At 39.1% G+C, this 25,115-nt stretch overlaps 3 protein-coding genes and 1 non-coding gene across 7 annotated transcripts; 3 read left to right on the top strand and 1 right to left on the bottom strand.

The window, feature by feature from the left end:
• Positions 1 to 1,614: 1,614 nt before the first annotated feature.
• On the bottom strand, positions 1,615 to 1,686 carry trnae-cuc. The gene has a single exon. It is a non-coding gene; the product is annotated as a tRNA-Glu (tRNA).
• Positions 1,687 to 1,896: 210 nt separating this feature from the next.
• Positions 1,897 to 16,070, top strand: LOC122784171 (nuclear receptor coactivator 7). 3 transcript variants are annotated; one of them, XM_044049314.1, is made up of 17 exons: positions 1,897 to 1,976; positions 3,739 to 3,932; positions 7,475 to 7,632; positions 9,084 to 9,154; positions 9,255 to 9,362; positions 9,462 to 9,563; positions 9,816 to 9,941; positions 10,273 to 10,457; positions 10,931 to 11,052; positions 12,183 to 12,785; positions 12,968 to 13,139; positions 13,303 to 13,450; positions 13,729 to 13,854; positions 13,960 to 14,112; positions 14,318 to 14,413; positions 14,499 to 14,572; positions 14,707 to 16,070. In XM_044049314.1, exons 2-17 carry the CDS (start codon positions 3,895 to 3,897, stop codon positions 14,840 to 14,842), a joined length of 2,418 nt encoding a protein of 805 aa, XP_043905249.1. In that variant the 5' UTR covers positions 1,897 to 1,976; positions 3,739 to 3,894; the 3' UTR covers positions 14,843 to 16,070. The 3 variants fall into 3 exon arrangements, with proteins under 3 accessions (XP_043905249.1, XP_043905248.1, XP_043905250.1); XM_044049313.1 differs by having other exon boundaries at positions 10,898 to 11,052; XM_044049315.1 differs by lacking the exons at positions 1,897 to 1,976; positions 3,739 to 3,932; positions 7,475 to 7,632 and adding an exon at positions 7,692 to 8,699 and having other exon boundaries at positions 10,898 to 11,052.
• Positions 16,071 to 17,399: 1,329 nt separating this feature from the next.
• Positions 17,400 to 20,558, top strand: LOC122784558 (histidine triad nucleotide-binding protein 3-like). The gene is made up of 5 exons (XM_044049873.1): positions 17,400 to 17,598; positions 18,424 to 18,541; positions 18,982 to 19,051; positions 19,673 to 19,799; positions 20,009 to 20,558. The coding sequence occupies exons 1-5, from the start codon at positions 17,491 to 17,493 to the stop codon at positions 20,102 to 20,104; spliced, it is 519 nt and encodes a 172-aa protein (XP_043905808.1). The 5' UTR covers positions 17,400 to 17,490; the 3' UTR covers positions 20,105 to 20,558.
• Positions 20,559 to 20,826: 268 nt separating this feature from the next.
• LOC122784557 (histidine triad nucleotide-binding protein 3-like) lies at positions 20,827 to 24,324 on the top strand. Of its 2 annotated transcripts, XM_044049872.1 has the most exons (5): positions 20,827 to 21,222; positions 21,304 to 21,421; positions 22,234 to 22,303; positions 22,437 to 22,563; positions 23,488 to 24,322. In XM_044049872.1, the coding sequence occupies exons 1-5, from the start codon at positions 21,148 to 21,150 to the stop codon at positions 23,533 to 23,535; spliced, it is 438 nt and encodes a 145-aa protein (XP_043905807.1). In that variant the 5' UTR covers positions 20,827 to 21,147; the 3' UTR covers positions 23,536 to 24,322. The 2 variants fall into 2 exon arrangements, with proteins under 2 accessions (XP_043905807.1, XP_043905806.1); XM_044049871.1 differs by having other exon boundaries at positions 20,827 to 21,421; positions 23,488 to 24,324.
• Positions 24,325 to 25,115: the final 791 nt, after the last annotated feature.

Raw genomic sequence — 25,115 nt, 5'->3', positions numbered from 1 at the left:
ATTTCTCTTCCTGTTTGTCTTCTCTGTGTTTCTACTCCTAATCCTAATCCAGTGCAAATTCTTCTGTGTCGCTGTGAAAAAGTCAAATGTCACAGGCTGATACGCTGAATAGACATATCATGATGCACTTTGATTATTTTAATATTGATTTTGCTGTGTCTCAGGAGCCCCTCCGGACTAATCTCCTTGTATTTTGTGGTAAACACTCAGTAGAAATGTGTTTCATTTTAGAGATAACACATGGAAATGAAAAGAGAGAAGCAGACTGTGGGGGTAAGGAGAGGAAAATACTCAATTTCCTTACAAATCTAGGTGCAATAAAATGAGGTCAATGTGCACTTTATCTCAAGTTATGTGCAATACAATAAGCACTTAAGCATGAGCGGTCCCCCCCGTTTGTTAATATTGTCATGTTTTTTGTTTTGTTCTTTGTCTCACTCCATCAAACCGCCGGATGTAAATTAGCAAATAGCTATAATCTGGCATATTTACATGTGCAATGTCCCCTAACGATCCCTAATATCAAACAAGGGAAATCAAGGAAAAGAGAGTGCATTTGTGTAGAAAAAAAGGGAAATGTGACATTTCAAGATGTCCTGTTTCTGAGTCACATGGAGGTTTTGATGGTCCTGAAAGGGGGACGATGATACCCAGAGTCACACGACTTCTGCCAACACAAACCCCGCTCCCAGTCACAGCAGTCCCCCACCCCCCCACAACAACAATTCTCTGTTTCAAACATGGGCAGAGGGATGACGAGAGCCTGAACAGGCCGGAGGACGGACACACAGGCGCCATGGCGATCCCTAAGACAACTTATCTCCTCTCTCACAATGATAGCGCCTGTCAAAATAACTGCCTAGATACCAGGAACTGGTTAACTCCAGAGTCATCCAATGGAAAAGAGAGTCCGGCTCGGATCTGTGTCTTTACCCCACCTCAGTGGGCTCACACTCTGTGGCCCAAGATCCACAAACACACATTATCTCAGTCTCATTGCTCTCTTTCTCAAACAGCTTCAGTTTGAATAAGCCTTAACTTTATCAGGAGGAAAAAAAATTCACATTAAGTTTAAAATGTGCTTAGATAAGTGTTTCTACTCAGGTAAAACACTGCATAGATTTCAGATTCTATTAGTTACTTGGTTTTTAGTGAAAATGTCTTTTAATTTATTTTGGGTTGTTATGACTCCCCTCGTGCAGAATGTGCCCTGTTGCACACTTAGCAGACCTCTGTTTCTGCTTGTGTTTGCAGTGAAACGGTGCCACCTAGTGGAACATTTGATACACAGCACAGCAGAGGGTCAAAGTGTGTGTGTGCAACATCAAAGTCTGTACGCATCCCAGGATGATTCTGACTGGTTTCGTGCCTTTCACGTCCAAAACACAGCTTTACAACTTTAAAGTCATTTAATTGTCTTTTTTTTACTTGTTTGTTTCCAAGAAAAATGTGCCTACGGTAGCATAGATTTAATGAACTGTAAATATGCTAACGTCAGCTCAGCTAGTGTTACTTTTCAACAGGGACAACATTGTGGCAAAAAAATAAAGATCCTCCGACGATGCAAAACGCTCGCCTACTTACTAGTTTCATGAACCAGATTGCAAAAGAGAGTTCCCTGACCGGGAATCGAACCCGGGCCGCGGCGGTGAGAGCGCCGAATCCTAACCACTAGACCACCAGGGAGCGCTGATTAAGCGATGAAACATTATCACTTTTAAAATGTACAAATGGAATCTACAGTGTTTCTATATTTTTTTGTTTTGTTGTTTTTCTCTGTGTTTCTTGTAAGCAGAGTGAAATCCTCAGTCTAACTCGTGGTAACTAACTAAACAACCAACACAGACTTATCTGACTAGAAAGGAGCAGGTGGTGAGCTCTGTGTGTTTAATAGCGCTCTTGACAGCAGGGGGCGCAGTGAGTAAGAGGATGTTTCATTTTAACACCGACCTTAGCTTTGAGAGGATGCACGCAAGGTATGTGTTTTTTATATGTTTTTATGAATAATTTTGGCGTTTAAATGCATCGTTTCGCGTCAGAATTTCGCGTGAGCTTAAGTTCTGACAACACGAGCGTTAGTGCGTTAAAGTAAGAGCCAATTGCGGCGTAAATATATCCTCACCATCCTCACCAGGTTATCATTGTCGTGTAAACAAAGTGGCTAGCTAGCACCGTTAGCATCAGCTGGTGAAGTCCTGTAGGTTTGTAGCTTGTCCATGGTGCCTGTGCCGGGTTTCTGGAACTGGCACAAGCTGGTTTCACATGAGCACAGCTGGGTGTTTGTGTCACTGCTGCATCGTGAAGAATCTGGAAGAAGTCTGCTCAGTGGTGTATGCATCTTCCCTCTGAGAAAAATGCTGCAATCTGAAGAATGTAGCTAGCTAGGTGGGGTAAGGCTGCTATGTCCACCGCGGCCACTCACCTGTTGTATAATATTTTGAGGCTGTATGTGGATGAATTTCCTTGGCTCAATTTTCTGTTCTTTATGGTGTTTGACATACGTTTAAAGGCCATTAACCCGTTGTTGGTCCAGTTAGCAGATATTGTAGCCATGTCGTTGTGAATGTTGACATCGACTGGATTTAATAAACGGCGTTTGCAGATTTTCAATGAGTAGTATTTTATTTTATTCCGAATAGATTCAACTGATGTTACAAATTGGCATAAATAAAGCAATTGACTAGATGGTGCCAAATGCTCACTCTCACTAGAGCTGTTGCGTGAGTATATCATAATATCGTATTGTGGCTAAAATATTGTGTCAATTTAATTTTGTGGTGTCTCTGGCAATCCCCACCCATATTTACTAGCCTTGTATACGTGTATAATCATTTAAGAATTTCAATTGTTTTGTTGTCGTAGCCTGAGTGTTTCCCAAATATGTTTCAATTTTAATGACTTTTTTGTCAAATAGAGCATTGGAACCAGAAAATATTTACATTTTAGAAGCTGAAAAATCAGGGAGCATGTTTTATTTACTAAAAAATTGTTGACAATTGATTTAGTAATTGTTGAAATGAATAATTGCAGCCCTATGAAACAGACATGCAAACAGAGCATGTTTTGAAGTAGAAGCATATCCCAGAAATGATGGAAAACTAAATCCTCTCTGGTATGCAGAGGCCACTGCAGTTCCCTGATGTGTGAGCAGAGACTTCTTTGTTGCAGTTTGCTGTCCCTCTGTTAGGTGTCACACATTTTTACACACTTGACCCTTTTAACTAAAAAAGGGTTGGATGAAAAAGTTTGTCATAACATGTCAAATGCAGTTACTTCTACTTTTTCTATATAATCATTCTGTTCTTCATCCCTTCATCCATCTCTGTGTGTGTCTCACATACTGACTCTAGTCCAAATGCTCATCAGAATTCACTGGTGTGATTGGCTGAGTGTCATCACATGGTGATTTACAGGGTCCGGATCCGAACCACAGTCCACCATTTTGTGGCTCCTACATTAGAGAGACAGTTCTGTTGAAGCATAATTACATAATCAAACACATGTGTACTGTAGCAGCATTAATGAGGAGCAGATGTGTCTTTGCTCTACAGCAGAGGGATGCTGCGTTGCCCTTTCTGTTGCTCAGACGCTGTCTGCTTGTTTTGAGTGCTTTCATCACCTTCCACTCAGGTTGATGAGGCTTTCCCATCAGTTATTGGCCTTTTGTAGTCAAATGAGTGTTGCTGAATGAGGAGGTCCCAGATGAGTCCACTAATCCCCTGCCTTCCTCCTCTGCAGGACAAGAAAGAAGAGTTACATCTCAGCGTGAGTGGTGATCTTCCCCAAATTTGTGCCTTTTGGCTTGGACACCGAGTGGGGGAGTCATCGGGCACGTTTGTGGTGGATGTTTGTATGGATGCAGTCTCGTGCATGCACATTTAGGACCCTGGCCTGATGGAAAAGAGAGACAGGAAGCCGGGATATTTTGCCAGGTAAGAGTGTGTTTGATTAAATGTCTTGTATGTGTTTAATTTTTGAGAATATAACTGATCTGTAGCTGTGATCTTAGGCTCTCATTTTGAACCGTAGTACCAAAATATATCTTTAAATTCTTGTCATCAATTGCTTTTGTAGACCATGTCGAGGGAAATCGGAAAGTACATATTTTCCTAAGATTACATTCTCAATCTGTGCCATGTATTCCATGAGAAAATCTACAAAATTAAGTATTCAATATTAAATAAATCCATAATCCCAGCGCGTACAGCTCCAGTTTCCTCAAACTCAGTACTCAAACTCCCTGTCAAATCAAAGTAAACTTGTGATGTTGTATTGTTGTGTTTTGGTTAAAGTTTGACATCTTAGAACATGCATCACATGTTAGAGTCCAACATATTCCTGTGCTGGAGCTTTGCATTGATACTGTGGCTTTTCTGTCTAGGTGCCTTCACCTATTACTAATTCCCACCTTTTTTCAAACCGCCCGTCTCCGAGCATCTTTCACTCCCTCAAATAAGTTGTGCGTCAGAGTTCTTGCACGAACAAACCCCCTGGAAAGGTTTTTGACCTTATTGGATATTGAATTGGATTTTGGCAGCAGACTGAAATGTGATGTCTGGAACTGTGTGTAGAAAGAGGCTCGTCACAGCTACGGTGCATAAACTGTAAGGAAATTGGCAGGTTAAGAACAAAGAGCAGCACTCTCTCTCTGACGTCGTCACAGATTAGGTGTGTCAGAGAAATGCGTGATTAGACAGTCGACCAGGAGCTGAGTGAATAAAGGGGATTAAGTGGTAGACTTCAGTGTAATGAAAAGGTTTCAGTGTGTTTTAAAAGCCTTACCCACACTTAAAAATACTGTTCTTGTTGTGCTGGGTTTATCCAAACCTTAACTGTCCTCATGTATGCTTTAAAGTGGGCGTCCATTTTTGTAAAAAAGTAAAGCATCTACAGTATAGCTGCAACCATAATAGGCTACAGGAGTTGATATATTGAAAAGCACTTTGCTACTGCAGCATATTCGCCAAGAAGTTGACTATAGACGTGATGGATGCTGTGCAGCCTAATGGGCTTTATTCTTTCTATTATGTCTCAGGTTACTTGTTCAGGCTTCCCTGACAGGCTGGTGCAAACCTGCAATCTGTCTTTGGTCTTGTTTTTCTTATGTTCGAAATAATACATCATGGAGAGAAATGACTTTGTAATGGCAGCACAGCACAGGCACCCTCTAATTATTAGATAGGCAGTGTATTAGATTTTAATAGGATGTGAGCGTTGTGCTATGGACAGTGCTGTCCTGCAAAGATAATGTGGAAAGCTGTGGGAGTGGACAGCAAAAGCAACGGTGGCATGGTGCAAGATCAACGCAACAAATCCATGCAGACCTTTTCCCACTGCAGAGATGACATGTCAGGAAATAAGTCTTATCTCCCAACAACAGCTACTGCTTTCATATGATGTCCCCCTGGTACTTGCACCATGTGGTGTTTTACATCCTGACAAATTAGAGTAAAGGTCTCTGAGAGTCAATAAAAAGTATAAAGCAACCATTTAACTTTGTTCATGTTTTTATGTTTATTGTTTTACTGCACTGAGAGCCAGTGTATTTAATGAGAGCTTTTGACGAGGAACATCACATCAAAAGACTGTCAAGTAAAACAGTTCTTCGTGGAACTGAGGGTACAGTGAGTATAGTGGGATTATGCTTTGGACGTTGAAAACAATATGATGCAGCTGTAGATTTGCCTAAAACTGACTGGTGCATGTACACACCTTAAGGAAGTCACTGGTGACTGAGGCTCCCCCCAAGAGGCTCACGGCACCTCTGAAGCTTCGGTGCTCTGTGCCACTCTGCACACGAAGTAATGGTCGTCATGGCGATCTCACTAATCACAGCTTTATGTGAATTGTTTGTCAGAAAATATGTGGGAGAAACACTGAAACATGGTGGGAAATTTATATTTTATTCTCTCACCATGAGACATTCAGAAATGTAAAAATTAAAAATCTAAAAATATATTATCCAGCACAAATGCTGCAAACCAATGCAGCTTCATTGATCCCAGTAGGGCAAATCATTTGTATCTTACATTTATTACAAGCACACAAAGGACAATCAGTGTGTTACATAACAACGCAGAGATCAGTGAAGGAAGGTACAGTAAGTGTAATAAATAGTTGATTCAAGATTTTTTTTTTTCAAAAAAAATATCACTAGGTCCAAAAAAATAACTTGGAGTTTGTGTGAATTATTTTACTTATTTGTATTTATTCAAGCTGGGAAAAGTTTAGGTATGAGACTAAAAATGTAAATAAATTGTGAGCAGACAAAGTGACTGGGATGCACTGAGAAATCCCCCTCACAGTAAAACGGATGCTGCAGATTCTTGAGTTCACAGTGCTGCACTGGGTAAGAAGAAGGAGGAGGAGAGGGACCTGAGGCTGTGGGAGAGGCCCAGCCTTCGTCTGTCTGTCTGTCTGTCTGTTTGCAGCCTTATCGACCCACACTTTCCTTTCCGTTCAAGCACTTGAACTCTTCAGACCCTTCTTTCATTTTTCTTGCTTTGTACAGGACTATGCAGCAGAGCAACACCACCCCGGCCACTCACGGCTTTAGATATATTAGTTAGAGCCTTATCTTTTTCTTAACATGCTCACATCCGCACTTAAGATTTCAATGGATCTCTTGGAGAGCACATTATTCCTAAGTGGTCCACTAACATGTGGCTCTTCTGCAAGCACTGCAGTAACCCCCACCCTACCCCCCACCTTGGTGAACCCATCAAGGTCTGGACTCTGGAGATGCCATGACGTCATTCTCTTACCTAATAATAAATGATCGACCAAAAGCAAAAAGGACAGTCACAGCTGACTCGGCAGAGTAAAAGGCACAATGTTATATCTCTGAGCACAGAAACAGAACTTGGACAGAAGAACATCTGAATTCATTGCGGTTTCACTTCTCATAACACAAAGTATAAACAAGCATCGGTTGCCTGGTGTTTACAGATCATTACACTTAAAAAAAAATGCACTACTCTGTTAATAGAAGATTTCATGATGAGAACATTATTATCTACAGTATTGTCATGGTCTAATTTTATAAGGTATATTCGTACATAATTGATTCATACTCTATTTTGATTGCAGCCTGGAGACACTGATTACACGTCCATCTCAAGTTTTTTACCATACCATAGTTATAACAACTTATACTTACTTATAGCTATGTATATTTACTTATAATCACTTAAACTTACTTATAACAATTACTTATAACTATGTTTATCATTGTGTATAACCACTTATAGTTACTACTACTACTTATAAGGTAGTTAAAGTAGTTAAGTATGCTAAAGTAACTGCACATAGGTATAACAAAGTGTTGTGAGCCAAATGACCTCTTTCATTATTTTAAGTTAGTTACTGGATTTTTGGTCCTAAGAGACATTTCACTGTGTGATTAAAGACACAACACCCATTTATGTTTTATTTTTTCAAATGAAATCTCTTTTTTACTCTGCGATTCCATTAGGCTGAAGAGGCGGCGGCAGCTCAAGCAGAGCCAATCGGACAAGAATGTGAACGAGCAGAACCCGGCGATCATCTCCTGTCCAGGCATCCAAAATGAAGGTGAAGCCAATAAGAGGGCAGACCTGCAGAGAATAACCGTAAAACCACCTGCGGGCTCAGGTAAAGACCTAAAGTACCACTTTATCCTCCTTTTAGGGGTCATTGGGGGGGGCTGGAGCCAGTCTCACTTGAGAATGGGCAGCAGTTTTATTTTCTTATGGAAAAATCATTCAGTAATCCGACGTTTTGGAAGACAATTATTTACGTTTGGCTTCGCACACGCTTTTATGTTTTCAGTTTATTATATGTGAGATAAATAATTGTAACATTGCTTTAATTCACATTAAACCTATGACACTGCTGCAACAATCACTGAGTAAAACCCACAGATATTAAAATGTAGGCGGTCATGTTCATGTCCCATTGTATAATTATAATGAATTATAGTTGATCTTCATGTAAAGGCTTCATTTAAAACAAATTAATCCTATGTAACGTCCTATTTTTTAACTGGCAGTGTGTCAGTTTCCAGTAGCCGTTTTATTATCGTCACTGTCACAGAGCTCTGACTTGCTCTGAAACAATCTCAGCAGTTAACACAGGAAGTTGCGTAACCCTTATCCTGTATTGCTAATGGGGATGTTCTATGAACAAAGCACATGAATACCAGGAGTCGTTGCTTTTGTTTAATGCACAAGACAAATCCTATAAAGACGGAACATCTTTACTTGAAATATGAAAACGTTTTTAGGATGAGGACATTTTCAAAACTACGATAAAGTGGGTTTTATCAATTCAACACAATTGTTTTCATTATTTTTTTGAGACTAGTGCTCTTTCCAAATGTTGCAGTTATGAGCTCCGCCCCCCTGAGCCCAGTACAAATTTTCTGATAAAGTTCCAGCTTTCATGACTTTCATAACATTGAGAGCTTTGAACTGTGGAGGGCAGCATTACACCCAGAAGAAGAAGAGGACGACACTGGTGTTGTCTTTGATGCTCAGTCTGTGCAGTAATTGACACACAGCAGGACTCCGGCTGTCCAATGCTAAACTCATGGCCATGGCCTGGGTTTGATTGGAGGAGACAGCAGCGTTAGAAGGCAGCAGGGTGTAGTTTGCTAATGGCTTCTCTTCTTGGCATGAAGACAACTCTGACTGTGGACCTTGTCCACCACAACATTTTGTGTGAGTGTGAGTGCATCATGCGCTTTTGTGTGTGCATGTGTGAGAGATAACGATTTACAGCAAGCGCTCCTGTAAACTACGGCATATTTAGCATGTCATCTGTTGCGTAATGTCTTTGTGCTGACCTCGCTGGACGGTAACTGATCTGTCATCTGTCAGGCTGATCTTAGCCAATTATTGCTCATTTAAGTTTCCACATTTTTGTTCTCAAAACCTTGGTAAATATGGCAAAGTCACTAAAACGTTATTAAGACGTTTGACATATCTTCGTTATTTGATGATCTGTTTGACAAACTAAATATTTAGTTTATATATTCCTTTTATTTACAAATATGATGTCATGGATGATGTCCATCTGCTAAAGCCTTTTATTCCCTCTCTCAGACAGCAGCTGTAAAAGTAACAATCAGGCAAAAAGGGAGAAGAAGAGGCCACCGGGGACAGTGGAGATAGTTGTGAGTAACACTACACTGGTGGCACGTTTTTGTTTAACATGTTTCTGACGAACGGACATGAAGGTGACGGACTGAGCGAGGTGATGATCTCTCATTTCAGGTGGGAGCTGACGATTCCCTCAACAGCATCGCTCTCAAGTTCAACATCACGCCAAACAAACTGGTCCAGCTGAACAAGCTCTTTTCTCGTAGCGTCTACCCCGGTCAGGTGAGAACGCTGACGCCGCTGCGCGATGCTGCTTCAAGTCTCCGCTTTACTTAACCTGACTTAAGCGGCTGATCATTGGTTGTTTGTTCCCCGTTACAGAAGCTGTTTGTCCCCGATGTGAGCCAGTCAGAAACTGACTTAAAGTCTCCCAGTTCCTCTGATCCCACGTTCTCAAACGACTTGTCTAAGAAACCGTCACACGTGAGTGTTGCTTATAGTACAGTGGCTCCTATCCTGCCATCCTACTGATGCTGCCCAGTTAATTGTTTGGTGTTCATTCTGACACCACTTTCATACCCTATATCTACTGTATAATGCGTATATGAAGATTTGGTCATATTGTTATTGTTATTAAGTTACAATATCATTACACACTTTGAAGTGGAATGTGACAGAAAAACATACTAATCATGTCTCTCTGATCTCCTTGTGTGTTTTTGTCGCGTCCATCAGGATGGCCTTTCAAACTGTAGGTCAGCAAAATCCGTCCGGCGTGAGCTCTCCCCAAATTCGGAGGACGAGAGCCCGTCAGCTGTTAAATTCATCAAGATGAGCTGTAAATATTTCACTGATGGCATGGTGAGATGGCTTTTTAAACACATTAGTAGTTGCTCCAACAACTCAATTTATTTATTTGCAAATCAATTCTGTTAACTTTTAAAGTCCTTCTCTGACGTATTATTGACATCTTACATATTAGAATTTGGCAAAACATGATAATTAACATTACTCTGATATTTCCTCCCCTATTCTGACATTTACTGACTTAAAAAAATAAATAATATATCCATGAAGTCATACACTATTTAAGAACTATGATATTGACCTTATTCCGATTGTTACCAGTCTTCTCGTGTGTGTGTTGTTTCTGACCAGGTATTTTTGATCATCCCTCATTTCAATCTTTTAGGGAGTGGTGGGAGGTGTTCTGATCGTGACGCCCAACAACATCATGTTTGACCCCCACAAGTCCGACCCGCTGGTGATCGAGCACGGCTGCGAGGAGTACGGCCTCATCTGCCCCATGGAGGAGGTCGTCTCCGTGGCGCTGTACGACGACGTGTCGCGCATGAAGCTCAAAGACGCGCTGCCATCGTAAGAGTTCCCCGCCCTTTTTCCCTCGTTTCACTCCCTTCTCTTTTTTCTTACTCCTCTTTTCCTCATTCCTCCCTCCAGTTTCTCTTTCCTTCCAATAACATTGTTTCATAAAAACCATTTCATTTCCACATCTTTTCAATTTGTGTTCACCTTTTTCACTTCACCTTGTCTACAAAGTTGTTTTTTTTATCTTAATTCAATTGAATTTTCAAGCCTTACATTTTAAGATGGTCTTCATTCTTTTTTTAATTTAAGTCATTTTTATACTGTCTTACATCACATCTTCTCGTTCATCACTCGTTCTTTTGCTTTCGTTTGAGTTGTTTATCATTTTTGTCATTCTTAATTTCCGTTGGAACTGTCTTGTTTTTGTTTTTCTCTCTTCATCCCCATCCTCGTTTGCCGTGCGGTATGTGTGGTGCCTGGTGACCCCACAGAGACCGACCCCAGGATCTGTGTCCTGTGTACAGGCCTGGTGAGTGGGAACAGCTGCCATCAGAGCAGGACCTGAACCCCTTCAGCCGCTATGAAGCTCTTGATCCAAAGCGACCAATCGTCCTGGATGACATTGAATCGGCGCTGTCTGAAACCGGTAAGTGTGGACGTTAACGATGTGCTTTACATTTAACTTGGATTTGTGTCCTCCTTACGTGAATCAGAAACATTTTGTTGCTGTTGTTAAGCTCAGTGTTTCCCAAACTTTCGATGAGGGAACCTTCTTTTTTAAGGTGGCACATTATCGTGGCACATTACAAAATAAATCCTGACGAGATGCAATTTGTGCATGATGCAGCTATTAATAAACACCAAATTTCCAAGAGATGTTTGGTGAATGTATTGCAACTTTATTCTATGTATGTTATTTTAAACTTATACACATAAATCTTTATACGTTGGAGAAATTCTGCAAATGTATTTGGGGATCCAAAAAGAAATCTCCTGTGACCCATCCGTGGGTCGCAACCCATTGTTTAGGAAACACTGGTCTAGTCCTGAAGGTGTGCCAAAGACTTTTTTGTTGTGTTTGTTTGAAAATAACAAATTGCACTTTGACAATGTTTCCAGAATGAATTTATGTTCAGATTAAGATTAAATTCATGGTCTAAAAGTGTTCAAAGATTTCTTTCTTTTTTTTTTACAAGGGGTTTGGTTTTATGTGCCAGTGATATGAGGTTATTGAGGTCATTTCAATAATGCTTGCATTTTAAAAGTTTAAAAAGTACTTAAAGGGCTTGATTGTAATTTTAGTTTGCTTATTAGATGGGAAAATAATACTAAAGTATAAAATAAAAACTGCTCCATCTGGGCCTTATTTGCTCCGTAGGTCTACTTAAAAACGCATTTTATCTTCAATTTCTTATCCTTCTGCTGCTGCAAAACATACTATTGGTTGCTTATAGCATAACAAAACATTTTTATGTGATTTAAGTACAGCAAAGTGATATTTATGTATTCATAAGTCCATAAATTCACAAGTAAAAGGGCTAGCAAATTGACATTAAAATGAAAAGTACTTCAATTTGACCATGAAGTTTGTCAATAGGCCTGGTATCATTAGGTGATGGGGCGATATGCAGTTGTGCGTGATTGCTATAAAAATGTATTCCTCTTACTAGCCAGTATCAGCAGGAAAAACACATTTTTAATGTCTTTATGAATACAATTGATCTTAAGATGCAGCTCTGGAATAAAACCTTTTTTTTTTTATCTCCTCAACACCAGGGAGTACAGAGGGAGAGCTGACGGAGCAGTCTCCGTCAGATGAGGGATTCACAGAGTTGGAGGCGACTGTCAACGGCAGCAGTGAGGAAGCAGAGGGAATGTTCTCCAGAGCTCCCAGCACTGTCAGCAGGGACAAACTGAAGCTCCAGGGACCGGGCTTTCCAGGCCAGGAAGACTTTGAGGACAAGTTGAAGCTTGATCAAACAAAAGGGAAGCTGGATGATGAAGAGGACGAAGGCGTGAATCAGAACAGCTCCATCGAGGATGGAGAGTCGATACAATCTTCCTCAGACACAGGAAAACGAGGCGACACGGGGCGTGGAAAACCCACAAGCCAAGAGGCAACCGAAACCAAAGATATCAACCATAAAGGGACCATGGAGCTCCTGCTGAACGGGGAAAGGAGCGACACGTCACTGGACCAAAACAGGAAGTTGAGCCTAAGCCAGGCTGCAGAGGCTCCTTGGAACTCTAGTCCCAAAAGGCAAAGCTTGGACAGACCAGCAGAGGGAGATGAACTCAGTGAAGAGGAGAGACGGAAGAAAAACTATGAAGCTGAGGTGAAGTCGTGGCTGATGGAGAGGATGCAGGCGCCGATAGAAGGTAGAAATTATAAACGAGGTATTATGAGTAGATTCTGCCGAAAAGATGACGCGGAAGCAGGAAGTAATCCTAATAATCAAGAAATAGAAGGCACTTATTTTATTTGAGAGAAATAATAAAATCAGGATGTTTAAACTCTGACTAACATAGTTTATTTGTCTTTCATTCTCTATTCTGTGTAGATATGCTGTTTTCATCAGAGGAGAAGAGTAAAAACCCTCCGATGTTCCTCTGCTTCAAAGTGGGCAAGCCTATGAGGAAGTCCTTTGCCACTGGAATGAACTTTAGCCCTGCCCACTCGTTTGGAGGCTGTGGAAAACAGCCAGAATACTGGTTTGCCGTGCCACAGGAAAGGTGAGATCATGACCATGTCATTCATAACACAAGGAGAAGTGCTTGGTTGCTGCCAATGGAGATTAAACCAGTGACTGTGTCCAAGTGTTCACTTACTTATGAAGTCGTATTTATTAGTGTGACTTGTTTTATTTTGAACTCACTGTATGCGTGTTTGTTCCAGGGTGGACCATCTGTATGCATTCTTTGTGCAGTGGTCTCCGGATGTGTACGGCAAAGAGGCTCGAGAGCAGGGCTTTGTTGTGGTGGAGAAAGACGAGCTGGACATGATCGATAACTTCTTCAGTGACCCTGCGTCTTGCAGCTGGGAGGTGAGAGGAGTAGAAACGGTTTAATATTGGCTTCATCCATCCATACTATTCTCTTTTCATTCAAAAACGCATAGATTCTGCTCTGGATACACCTGTTGAAATTCGAGTAGTATAACAAAAAAATGCTGCTGGTTTCATTTCAGTTTGAAGATTGTTGGGGCTGCATTTCAATTTGGAAACAAAGACACAGTTACCCGCATTCCTATTTTTACTGGCATGCGATGGCGTTTTTAGTTGTTTCGGTATGGACGCAGATTAATCCTCTTTGCTTGTTTAAGATCATTACCCTAGATGAGGCGAAGCGGCGGCAGAGTTTTGGCAGCCATGACGGAGAGCTGTCTGTGGACGCGCTGCCCATACTCGGCGACACCAGTGACCTGCTGCAGGACACGCACATCGAGAAAGTAATAAAGATTAATTTGCCCACTTCGTGACAGTAAATCATTTACATTTCACTAATACATATCGATCAGTGCACTTCATAATCTGATTATCCGTTCACTCCCCAGCTTGCTTGTCGCCTGCCGGCGCGAGTGCAGGGTTACCCCTGGAGACTGGCCTACAGCACTGTGAAGCATGGAACCAGCCTTAAGACTCTGTACAGAAACCTGGCAGCTGTGGACAGTCCTGTCCTGCTGGTCATCAAAGACATGGACAAACAGGTAGACGTCGTCCACATGGATTTCCTGAATGAAAAAAAGTACACACACTGTGCCACACAAAGGCAATTTTCCATTTATGTATTACAATAGTATAAAGTCCAAACCTCCAGAGGTGGATACTGAAGTTGACTGACATTTTAACAGTTAGTACATTTGTGAAATTGCTGTCTTTTTGATGTTAAATACATTTCAAATGTTGCCGCAGATATTTGGGGCCTTCTCGACTCATCCCTTCAGAGTGAGCGAACACTGCTACGGCACAGGAGAAACCTTCCTCTACAGCTTCTGCCCTGAAATCAAGGTGTGTACGGCGTTGATATAAAAACTAGTTGTAGGTTTTTAACTGAATTTTGCAAACTCACACATTGTGTGCTGTTCATTTTCAGGTGTTCCGGTGGACAGGGGAGAACTCCTACTTTGTGAAAGGCAATACAGATTCTCTGCAGATGGGAGGAGGGGGGTAAGATCTTACATTTCTGCTTCTCAGAACAAACTTGTTGATAGAAACCACACTCTTTTTGGGGCAAAGAAGTTTCTCATTACATAAATAACAATTCTTATCATTTTATCCCCCCCCCTTCTGCTTCTGTGCAGTGGTCAGCTGGGTCTGTGGCTGGACGCTGAGCTGTACCGAGGTGCCTCCACCCAGTGCGCCACCTTCAACAACCAGCCTCTGTCGACTCAGCAGGACTTCAGTATCCACAGTCTGGAGGTCTGGACCTTCGAGTAGCGTTCGAGGTATTTCTACATTCATGCTCCGCTCCACGACCTCAAAATGTCAGACACCGCCAAGTCTGTTACACACCACTTGAAGTCAAAACTAACTACCCCACCATGACACTACATGGTCAGTGAGAGTAGACAGAAAGCAGCCTGTGGAGTTTTCATAGCGACTGAAAGCAGCGCTTGAAATGTTCATTCTGTTTTGACGTGGGTTTGACCTGCAGGGAGTTTGACCACTTAATGCTTGGTTCATGCTTCCGTTTAAAGACCAACTGTGTGAAAACGCTGCTGTCTTAGTTTATTTGCTGCCTTACACATGCGACAACGGCACCAGCTTCCACAGCATGCTGACTATAGACTGCCTCAGCACCCTAAGCTTGTGAGGATCGAGGGAATAAGAAGCTGACTTTAGTGTGACGTGAATTCCAAATTTCTGTAGGTTTGTGCAGAGATTGCGATTGATGCGATTCTGGGAATGTACAGGCTTGTATACCATAGATGGTTTGCTTTATTCTTTTGTTTTGTTTTTTAATTGAAACTTGAAGGAAATTGGAAAATGCCAGGTCAGATTTTTAATTTCTCCACTATAAAATTAGTTTTTAATAAGGAAAATGCTGTAATTGTTTACAACTGAAGTGTTGCACTTCCTGCGCAGGCTGTCTGGAGTTTTAAATGTAGCCAGTGAGAAGAGTTTCATTGCGTTTCTTCGTGAGAATATGTAACGTTTTCTTTCCCCCCGTACGATCCAAAAACAAGCGCTAAAGCCAGGAAACGTTTGCAGTGACCAAATATGTCCTTTTTAAGTTTGATTTGTTGTTAATTTGTCATGTTTTATAAAAATATTTTTAGATTTTATTTTTTACATTTATTTTTGCATTCTGTCTTTATAAATAACCATATAATAATGGTTCTGATTTTATAGAAAAGTGTACTGCTAAGCATTTCTGTTTGTGATTGGACTCAAGCACTTGAAATGTCTGTTCAGCATTAAATTCATGTCTCACGATGACTCATTTTATATCTCCTTAAATTTTGTTTTTTATTATTATTTCCGGTCATTGTTGAGACATGCAGCCAATAGAGTTTGAACAGGATGTGACTTTGCACTACGGGATTAAATACCAGTTTGTGCTGTATTGTGGGCCAATATAATTAAGCATTTCTCTAATGTAAACTTTTGTTACTGAACGTTTAATCATCACTGCACATGTGGGAAAGCTGCCTTTACTCAAAAATTGAAAAAAAGGGGGGGAAAACATCACTTTTTGCACTCTGACATGCCACTTACTAAAACTTCACATCTACGAACATAGAAAAGAGATTCTCATTTATATCGTGTGTATGTGACACAGGCTTGTAGTGCATGAACATGCAGTACTGCAGACGGCTGGCACCCATGTTACAGCGATAGCCTCCCTGTCATACTGTCCACCTTTGCCAATTATTCGCTTCATGTGAAAATGAGCTCTATTGTCTGTAGCCCTTCAGTGTTGTTACTGTGAATGCTCTAAAAGTATTATTTCTTGTGAATCCAAAACTGCTGTGTACTGTGATATCACTAAGGATCTATTTATTGTGTTGTTATTGCAACCACATTTAAACTTAAATAAATGTTCCATATATACATAAATAACAATGGTTTGTGTTTTTATTGTCCAACTTTTATTTCCTACGTTATATTGATTATGTTGAACATTGATACTGACATGGGAGTGATGTTTACAAGTAATTCCTACGTTTTTTTCTTGTAAATCAAGCTGTGTAAATTTTGTTGTTTTGTTTTTTAATATATACATGCAGCCCTGTATTTATTATTATCATAGTCAATCCAAGTTCGATTCCACCCCTGGCTAATTGTACTTGATTCCATTGTAAGTCGCTTTGGATAAAAGCGTCTGCTAAATGACATGTAATGTAATGTAATTGTTTGATATTTTTAGTTAAACATTTAGTTTTAAGGCATCAATTAGGTCCATAAATGGTGCCCCCTCAAAAACTCAGAATGAAGACGACCTCACATGAGCTGTTTAGTCTACAAATTAAATGTGCTATGTTTACTGTAGGTTCACATTTAAGAAGCTGGAGAATCAGAGAGCTTATTTTTTGTTTTTAAGTTTAAAGAAAGAAAACATTTAAATATATATTAAGTCATAATTATGAGATGCTAAGTAATAATAATAACATACTTGGTATCATAATGAGATACCAAATCACAATTATGAGATCCTAGATCGTAAGATACTAAGTCACCATTATCAGATGTCAAGTCATAATTATGAGATATTGTTTCATAATTATGAGATATTGTTTCATAATTATGAGGTACTAAGTCATAATAATGAGATACGTATAGTATTAGTTGTTATGACTTAGCATCTCATAATTATGGGAAATTATCTCAAAATTATGACTTATGGTATGCATTCTTTTTTCCCATGTGGTGGAAATGGGCTTCCTTACAAAAAACAACAACATAACAATTGTTTATTTTTTCTTTTTAATATTTGGACCGCCCACGCCGAAATTCAGTTCCCTAAAATTGAACGTACAAGAAACAAAGAGTCGCCCATCTGTGCAAACATAGACGATCTTTGACAGTGACCGTGGATAAGGTAAACTACAGAGAACTAGCTTCTGGAAAATAGTTACTAAAATATGGCGAGAGGTTTCTTAACGTCACTTGTTGGAGAGTCCGTGGTTGAATCGTGTATTTTCTGTTTGATTGCCAACGAGCAAGACGAAGAAACGGAAATTCTTGCAAAGGTAAAAAAACATTTAAACCGAAGGGACGCTAGTATGGAGGTGTAGTGCTAACCGGAAGACGAAAGCAAACTATGGCTAATTTTGTCCCATTTTGAAGCTTGACATGACTTTTAGTTATAATAATAATAATAATAATAATTATAATACATCAACAGCAGCCTGCCAAAAACATTAATTCAAACTGTGCATACTTGATTTAGCTGAGCTTTACTTTTACCAGGTGAAGCAGCTCAGGAATATGCAAATGTGTTCTTGTCACTTTTAATGTTGTGTCACGTAAGTTTGGGTCTAAGATTTGAATTTTGGTTAAGGTTACCAGTGTGTGTGTGTGTATGTGCATGTCTTAAGTAGGCTGTGTGGACCAATTGTCAAGCAAATCTATCTTTGTGAGGACAATTTGACCTTGTGAGGACATTTTGGCTGGTCCACACAACATTGACAGTTTTTTTGAGGTTTAAGACCTGGTTTAAGGATTAGAATTAGGTTAGGCATTTAGAAGTGATGGATACAGTTAGGGTAAGGGGGCTAGAGAATGCATTATGACTACACAAAGGTTGCGAAATCAGCTTTTCTTGTATAGGTACATTCTGTGAGGTCCAAAAAAGTTTTTGGAAAGTGAGGACATTTTGGCTGGTCCTCATTCTGTTTTTTTGAGGCTTAAGACCTTTTAGGGTTTAGATTTGAATTTAGGTTAGGTTAAGGGCTAGGGTTAGTCACTCGGTTGTTATGGTTAAAGTCAGGCTACAGGCCTAGGGAATGCATTATGTCAATAAGTCTTCCCACCACGAATGCTGCGCAAACGTCTGTTTATGTGTGTCTCCACAGAACCGGGACATGGTGTGTTTCAGGGACATTGATCCAGCTGCTCCTCACCACTACCTGGTCATACCCAGAAAACACATACACAGCTGCTCCTCTCTGCACAGAAAACACATCGACCTCGGTCAGTAATAGTGTCAGAGCCAACTCCTGCAAATAAAATATTTTACCTGCGTTGCTATAATGTTGATGTTAATTATTTAAACTGCTAGGAATGGGACAATATTAGACATTGTGTAGGGCAATACACACTAAACGAAGACACAATACAGACAGAGGGTGATGCCATTTTTCATCAAAGACTCATCTGCATCTGTATACACAGGCACATTTTTATAATTATCACAATAATATTGTGAGTTGCAATTATTGTGGTCATGATCATTGTGACTACATTTTTCACTATGTTTGTTCTCTGTTACATTAGGATTATTACTGCTGCTGCTAACTATAACAGCCCCTCTCTTTAGCATGTTTTAACTCATGCTGTCTTAAAGTGCACAGATTATTTTTTTACATCTAATCAGACATTTACAGATCAATGACAAGTCATGTGTCCAATAGTTGAAAGAATGGCTGAAATGGGGAAAGCTGTGCTGCATGACCAAGGGTTCGCAGATATGAATGACATAAGGTGAGTGTAGTGTGTGTGTGTGTATTAGAGCTGCAACTAACGATTATTTTCATAATCGATTAATCTATCGATTATTTTCTCGATTAATCGTTTGGTCCATAAAATATCAGAAAACCTTAAAATGTTGATCGGTGTTCATCAAACCTGGAAATGATGTTCTCAAATGTCTTATTTTGTCCACAAACCAAAATGATTAACTATTAATGATTTCTTTGTTATCCAGAGCAAATAAATTAAGAAAATATTCACATTTAAGAAGCTTAAACAATCGGAAATCTTGTTTTAATCATAAAAAAGCTTCAAACCGATTAATCGATTATCAAAATAGTTGTTGATTAATTTAGTAATCGATTAATCATTTCAGCTCTAGTGTGTGTGTGTGTATGCATTTCTTGAATCCCAGTAAACAAAGTTTAAAATAATGATTTGATTTTTTTAAAAGGGTTATTTAAAGTAAAAACTTGTGTAAACTGTAGTAGGGAAATCTTCAGGAGTCCGCTGTAGGCAGCTGGACTTCAACATAAGCACTTCACCGTCTTCAATTTAACTCAAGCAAGCGCAGTTGCCGCCAGCTAACTCCTGAAGATGACTTTGTACTTTGACATGTGTTTACCCCAACAGCATGGGATTCCACCTGCCACCCTTCATTTCAGTAAACCACCTCCACCTCCACGTGCTCGCCCCCAGCAGCCAAATCTCACGGTCCATGATTTTCAAATTCACACCACGGACCGAGAGTTTTATTTTAGTGAGTACAGAAATTATAGCTGAATGATTTTCATTTTGCAAAAATTTAAGATAAAATAATGATAGTTAATTATATATCAGGGTACATTCACCTGATCAGAAGCCGATTCAGCTCTATGCAGGCCGCCATTTTGTACCACCATGTTTGTACAATTTTACACCATTTTATTAACGGGTTTTTATGCCCTTTTTTTATTTGTTTTTATGCAGGAACAACGTGTACGGGAGCAACTGAAGAATATTTCTCCAATGCACCACTTCACTACACAGCTTAGAAGCAAAAAAAGCAAACATTTATTTGAATGAAGTCCTTTTTTATGATCAGTGATAGGACTGACTTGGTACAACACAATGATGCACTGTATGGTTGTTGAAATATGCTGGCTCTGAAAATCACTTTACTTATACAAAATACTTTTTTAACTACCTGCCTTCATGTTTTAATGTGTGTCAGCATGTTTACAGAATCCAGTCTGTATGTACTGTGTTTGCGTGTAATTAACTGAGTTGATGTAGGTATTTTTAGCCGTTCAAGGAAAAGTTGCAGCCAGTATCAGTGAATGAATCTTTGTATTAGGGCTGCAACTAACAATTATTCTCATAATCGATCCATCTGTCAATTATTTCCTCAAATAATCAAGTACTTCCATGAAATTCCAAAACAATGATGAAAAATGTTGATCTGTGTTTCCCAAACCTGGAAATGATGATATTCTCTAATGCCTTGTTTTGCCTATAAACCGAAATGATTCACTTTTAATGATTACTTTGTTATATGGAGTGAAGGAACCAAAAAATAATCACATTTATAAAGCCAAAAAAAATTTGCGCATTTATCAACTACCAAAATACTTTTATGAATGCAATTAATTCAGTAGTCTGTTAATAAGCAGTAATCATTTTAGCACTAATTTATTTACCTGTTTTCATACAAATAAGGATGCCTAAATCTGAAAATGTAATAATTGTACATGTACATATTTCATTATATTATATATATATATACACATATGTATATATGTAAATAAACAATTATAAACTGAAAAAAAACAATATAAGTTTATAATGTAGTTTGTGGATAATTTCCTGATTGTGTCACGTTTACTGCCAAAATATATATTCCATAAAGTCAGACTTCATTTGAGTAAAAAAAAAACTGCAGCGTTCAGGTGCGTCAAAGTTGGAGTTTACGCATTTCTCTCAAACGCAGCACTATAGTACTTGGCTCAATGAGCTCTGTGTTCGACTGGTTGTGCTGGCTGCTGTTTGCTGACCACGCCCATGTCGGTAAGACTCCGTAGAAATGAGCTCACACTGTCCCACAAAGACAACTTTAGAAGCAGACAGTAATGGAGTCTCGGGAGGACGACTGTCCTTTTTGCCGGATAACAAACAACGAGACGGACACAGAAATCCTGCTCAGTGTAAGTAACACGCTCCTCACAAATGAGACTGATAAACATGAACTGTTGGATATTCCTGACTCCACCTCTGTCTCCGAACAGGACGATCAGCTGGTGTGTTTTCGTGACCTGAAACCGGGGGCTGCTCATCACTACCTCATCGTCCCCAGGAGACACATTGACACCTGTAAATCTCTGCAGGCGGACGATGTCCCTCTAGGTAAAGACGGGGGAAGGGGACCCGAATCCACACCCCGAGTCTTAGCTTCAGCTTTAACTCATAAACAACGATTAAATACAGAAATAATTAAGAGAACATCTACAACAACTACAAATGCATTCTTTAGTAATAGATTTGGCCAAAATAAAAGCAAAAAATAAATCATTCGGGCCAATTATTCATGTTCAAATGATCATCTATTGTAGTAACAACCTTGTGTTTTCTATTTAACCTTTCCATAAAGTGTTTTTGGGAAGAATTGACTATGCAAGCATGAAATAAAGAGAATATCACTTTTATAAAACAAATACTTTAATTTGCCTCAAAGCCAAATCTTAATCTTCTAAATTTGCTGGAACAGTAGATATCATTCTTTTCTCTCTTTTTTAAAGTTTAAGTGGATTTCTTTTGTTTTTGGTATCTATGGAATGTGGTATGTCAAATAAGTTCATACTCTTACCCCTATAAGGTTGAACAGGGTATACATCATTTATTAGAGTGGGTCGAATAGATTAATATGTTTGAGCATTTTTATCCATGAAATGAATTCCATTTATAGAAAGTGTGGGTAGATCAGGTGGGGATTGTGTTTGGTATTGCACCAGTAAGAGATTGTAATTCTTTAAGTTGTACTACAACTCTGCAACAGTGAACGTGTGATTATTGTTATTATTGTGTAGTAAGAGATTCTGTTTCTTCTGGACTTGTAGATGTATCATACTGTTGTATGTGTACTCTTATGTATGAGTAGTTTTCATACTGATGATGTCTTTTATGAATGACTTATAGTGATGTGATTTGTCCGTTGATAGTGGAGCAGATGCAACAAATGGGAATGAAAATGCTGGAGAAGAATAAAGTCTGCGACCTAGACGACGTCAGGTAAATCACTCTGTACTGAAATCGCATGCTCTACATATCTTTATTACATTTTAAGTTTAATTGTTTTCATCTTTTGTAATCTACTTTCTTTTACAAATATGTATTGATCACATCTTGTTGATAATATCTGCAGGCTGGGCTTTCATCTGCCTCCCTTCTCCTCTGTTCCCCACCTGCACCTCCATGCTCTGGCTCCAGCCAGTCAGATGGTATTCAGGTCACAGCTGCACTATGGCCCAAAATCTCACTGGTTCATCACAGTGAGTCTTGACAGTTTCTCTGATCACTGCACTCTGGCCACAGAGGCTGGAGTTAGCCAACATATCATGCACATGTACGACTAAAGTCATTGATACAACTTCATCTACAAATCAATCCTTGGACTGCTGCCCTCATATATCTCCTCCTACATGTCACACAGACAGTGCAGTCACAGCTTGTGTGTTCCTTCATTACATTACAGAGCTTGACAAAAAAAATGTTTACTCTGCCCCTTCAACCTGGAACACTTTACAACAGGATCTGAAGTTGTCCAGTGTCCAGATTCCATTGGGGGGACTTCAAATGATCTTGATTTGAAAAAATCTCTGGAAAATAATCTGCTCCTCTTGTCACTTTGATTTGACTGTATTTCTGTCCGTCCGTGAGTAATTGTTGTTTGTTAAATTGTATGTTTGTCTGAAACGGATCTCTCTTGAGAACGAGACCCCGTGTCTGCATAAATAAAGGTTAAATAAATAAAATGAATGACGTAAGTGGTGGCAGTAATCAGCAGATTATGTATTTACCAAAAGACAATGGCTTTTTTTATTATTAAGAAGCCTTTAAAAGTGTTAAAAAATATCAGATATTTGTATGTATTTGTTTAAGCTGGCTATTGCACAAAAGTAGAATTAAAAAAATCCAGGATAAGAGATAAAGTGAGGCTTGACAATCCCTGACAATGTCCCTTATCTTTTGTTTTGTGCATTTTAGATTAACTTTGCTATTTTGGGGTTCTTTTGTTGTTTTAAACAAATAAAAATTGTTGATTTTAAACCTTGGTTCCATTTGAAACTTGAGGGTTTTACAGATTAGTTAAAAACAACATTTTTTATGCACATGTGATTTACAAGAAATTGATTTGCTCTATGCTGAACCACAGTGTGGTAAATATTGTAAATAACTTCCCTTTTCTGTTGCAGGTGGACAAAGTGCTGTCTCAGCTGAAGACTCAAGGCAGGGTCAAATAACGTGAAATACTAAAAGTGTTTGATATTTATGTCAGTACTGGTCATTTAGCCTCACTGAGTGAGATTTAATACCCGTTCTTTAGGTGACTTACAGTGTTTTGCATCGGCGCTGTAAAATTTGGGACATTTCTGTGCACATGCTTAATAAATGCCCCTTTTTAAACTAATGTAATAAAAGATATCAGTTTGAAAGTCATATAAATTAGATGGTATTTAATTGAATAATTAAAATAGAACTTTGCACATTCATGTACAAACCTATTTTGTTTCTTTGTGTTTATGAAGTAGATCGTTTGAAAAAGCTGCTTACAGGGTTTGATATCTTGTGCCATAACTTGATTTTAATGTGAAAATAATGTATATATAATATTAAATAAAATGCCTTAAGAATAATCATGTGGTCATCTTTGACAAAGTCTTTCTACCACTTCACAGACACAGACTCACACTTGAGAACACAAACATTAGATTAGCATGAGAATACTGGAGGTCTAAATGGGCGTGATTGAAACAAACATGGGTACAAGGGTTTTCTTTATTAATTTAATTATTTACTGTTAATACCGGTCAAGATTCGATTTGAGATCATGTTAATTGACAGTGTGTGCACATCAGGGGGGTATTTTTTTCTAAAATAATGTAAGAAAATGCTGATTTGTCCTTCACTCAGCAGTTACTTCTGTATTTTGGTCCTTCACCCATGTCACTTCCACTTTTTTGCCACTAGATGCCACTGTTGTAACTTGAAACTCACAGAGTTGTCACATGCACCAAAAAAGCTTCATATAAATAAAGCAATAAATAACTAATATTGCTCAAAATTAAAAGTTTTACATAGCAATGCTTAGACGATACCATCTATCCATCTGTCAGTAATGATCACATTCAAATACTGTGACTTGTACCAATCTAAATATAATTGATCTAATAAAGCTTTTTTTTGAATAAGCGTTATTTGTGTATAACAATAGACACGTAGTGGGATAAAGTAATGTACAAAGAGACAGGCAATTCCATAAACGAATAATGATGTACAAATACAAGAAAACATTTTAAAAAAATAGATAACTATTAAACATAATAGATATGTAAAAATAGGGGAATGTGACACGGTTAAAATGTTCTGTGTAGCATCTGATGACACAAAAACATTTTTATTTATTATGTTAGATATACTTTAGGGATTCACAGTATTGTTTTAGCTCAATTAATAATATCTTAAATGATTCAGTTGTTGATCATTTAGATTTGTGACAACCCCAGTAATTGTGTTTTTTTTTTTGGATACTTTATCTAAAATTGGGTTCTCTCTCTCTTCATCCCACAGTCCAAAAACATGCAATGTGGGGATTAGGTAAATTGGACACTCTAAATTGACCATAGGAGTGAGTGTGAGAGTGAATGGTTGTTTGTCTCTAGCTGTTTGTGGCCCTGCGATGGACTGGCGAACTGTCCAGGGTGTACCCCGCCTATCGCCCGATGTAGCTGAGATTGGCACAGCACCCCCCGCGACCCTCTGGTGGAGGATAAAGCGGTAGATAATGACTGACTGACTTTATCTAAAATATAATTTTCCCCCC

Source organism: Solea senegalensis, linkage group LG17, assembly GCF_019176455.1.
Source record: "Solea senegalensis isolate Sse05_10M linkage group LG17, IFAPA_SoseM_1, whole genome shotgun sequence".
NCBI lineage: Eukaryota > Metazoa > Chordata > Actinopteri > Pleuronectiformes > Soleidae > Solea > Solea senegalensis.
This window is presented reverse-complemented; position numbering and strand designations above follow the sequence as displayed.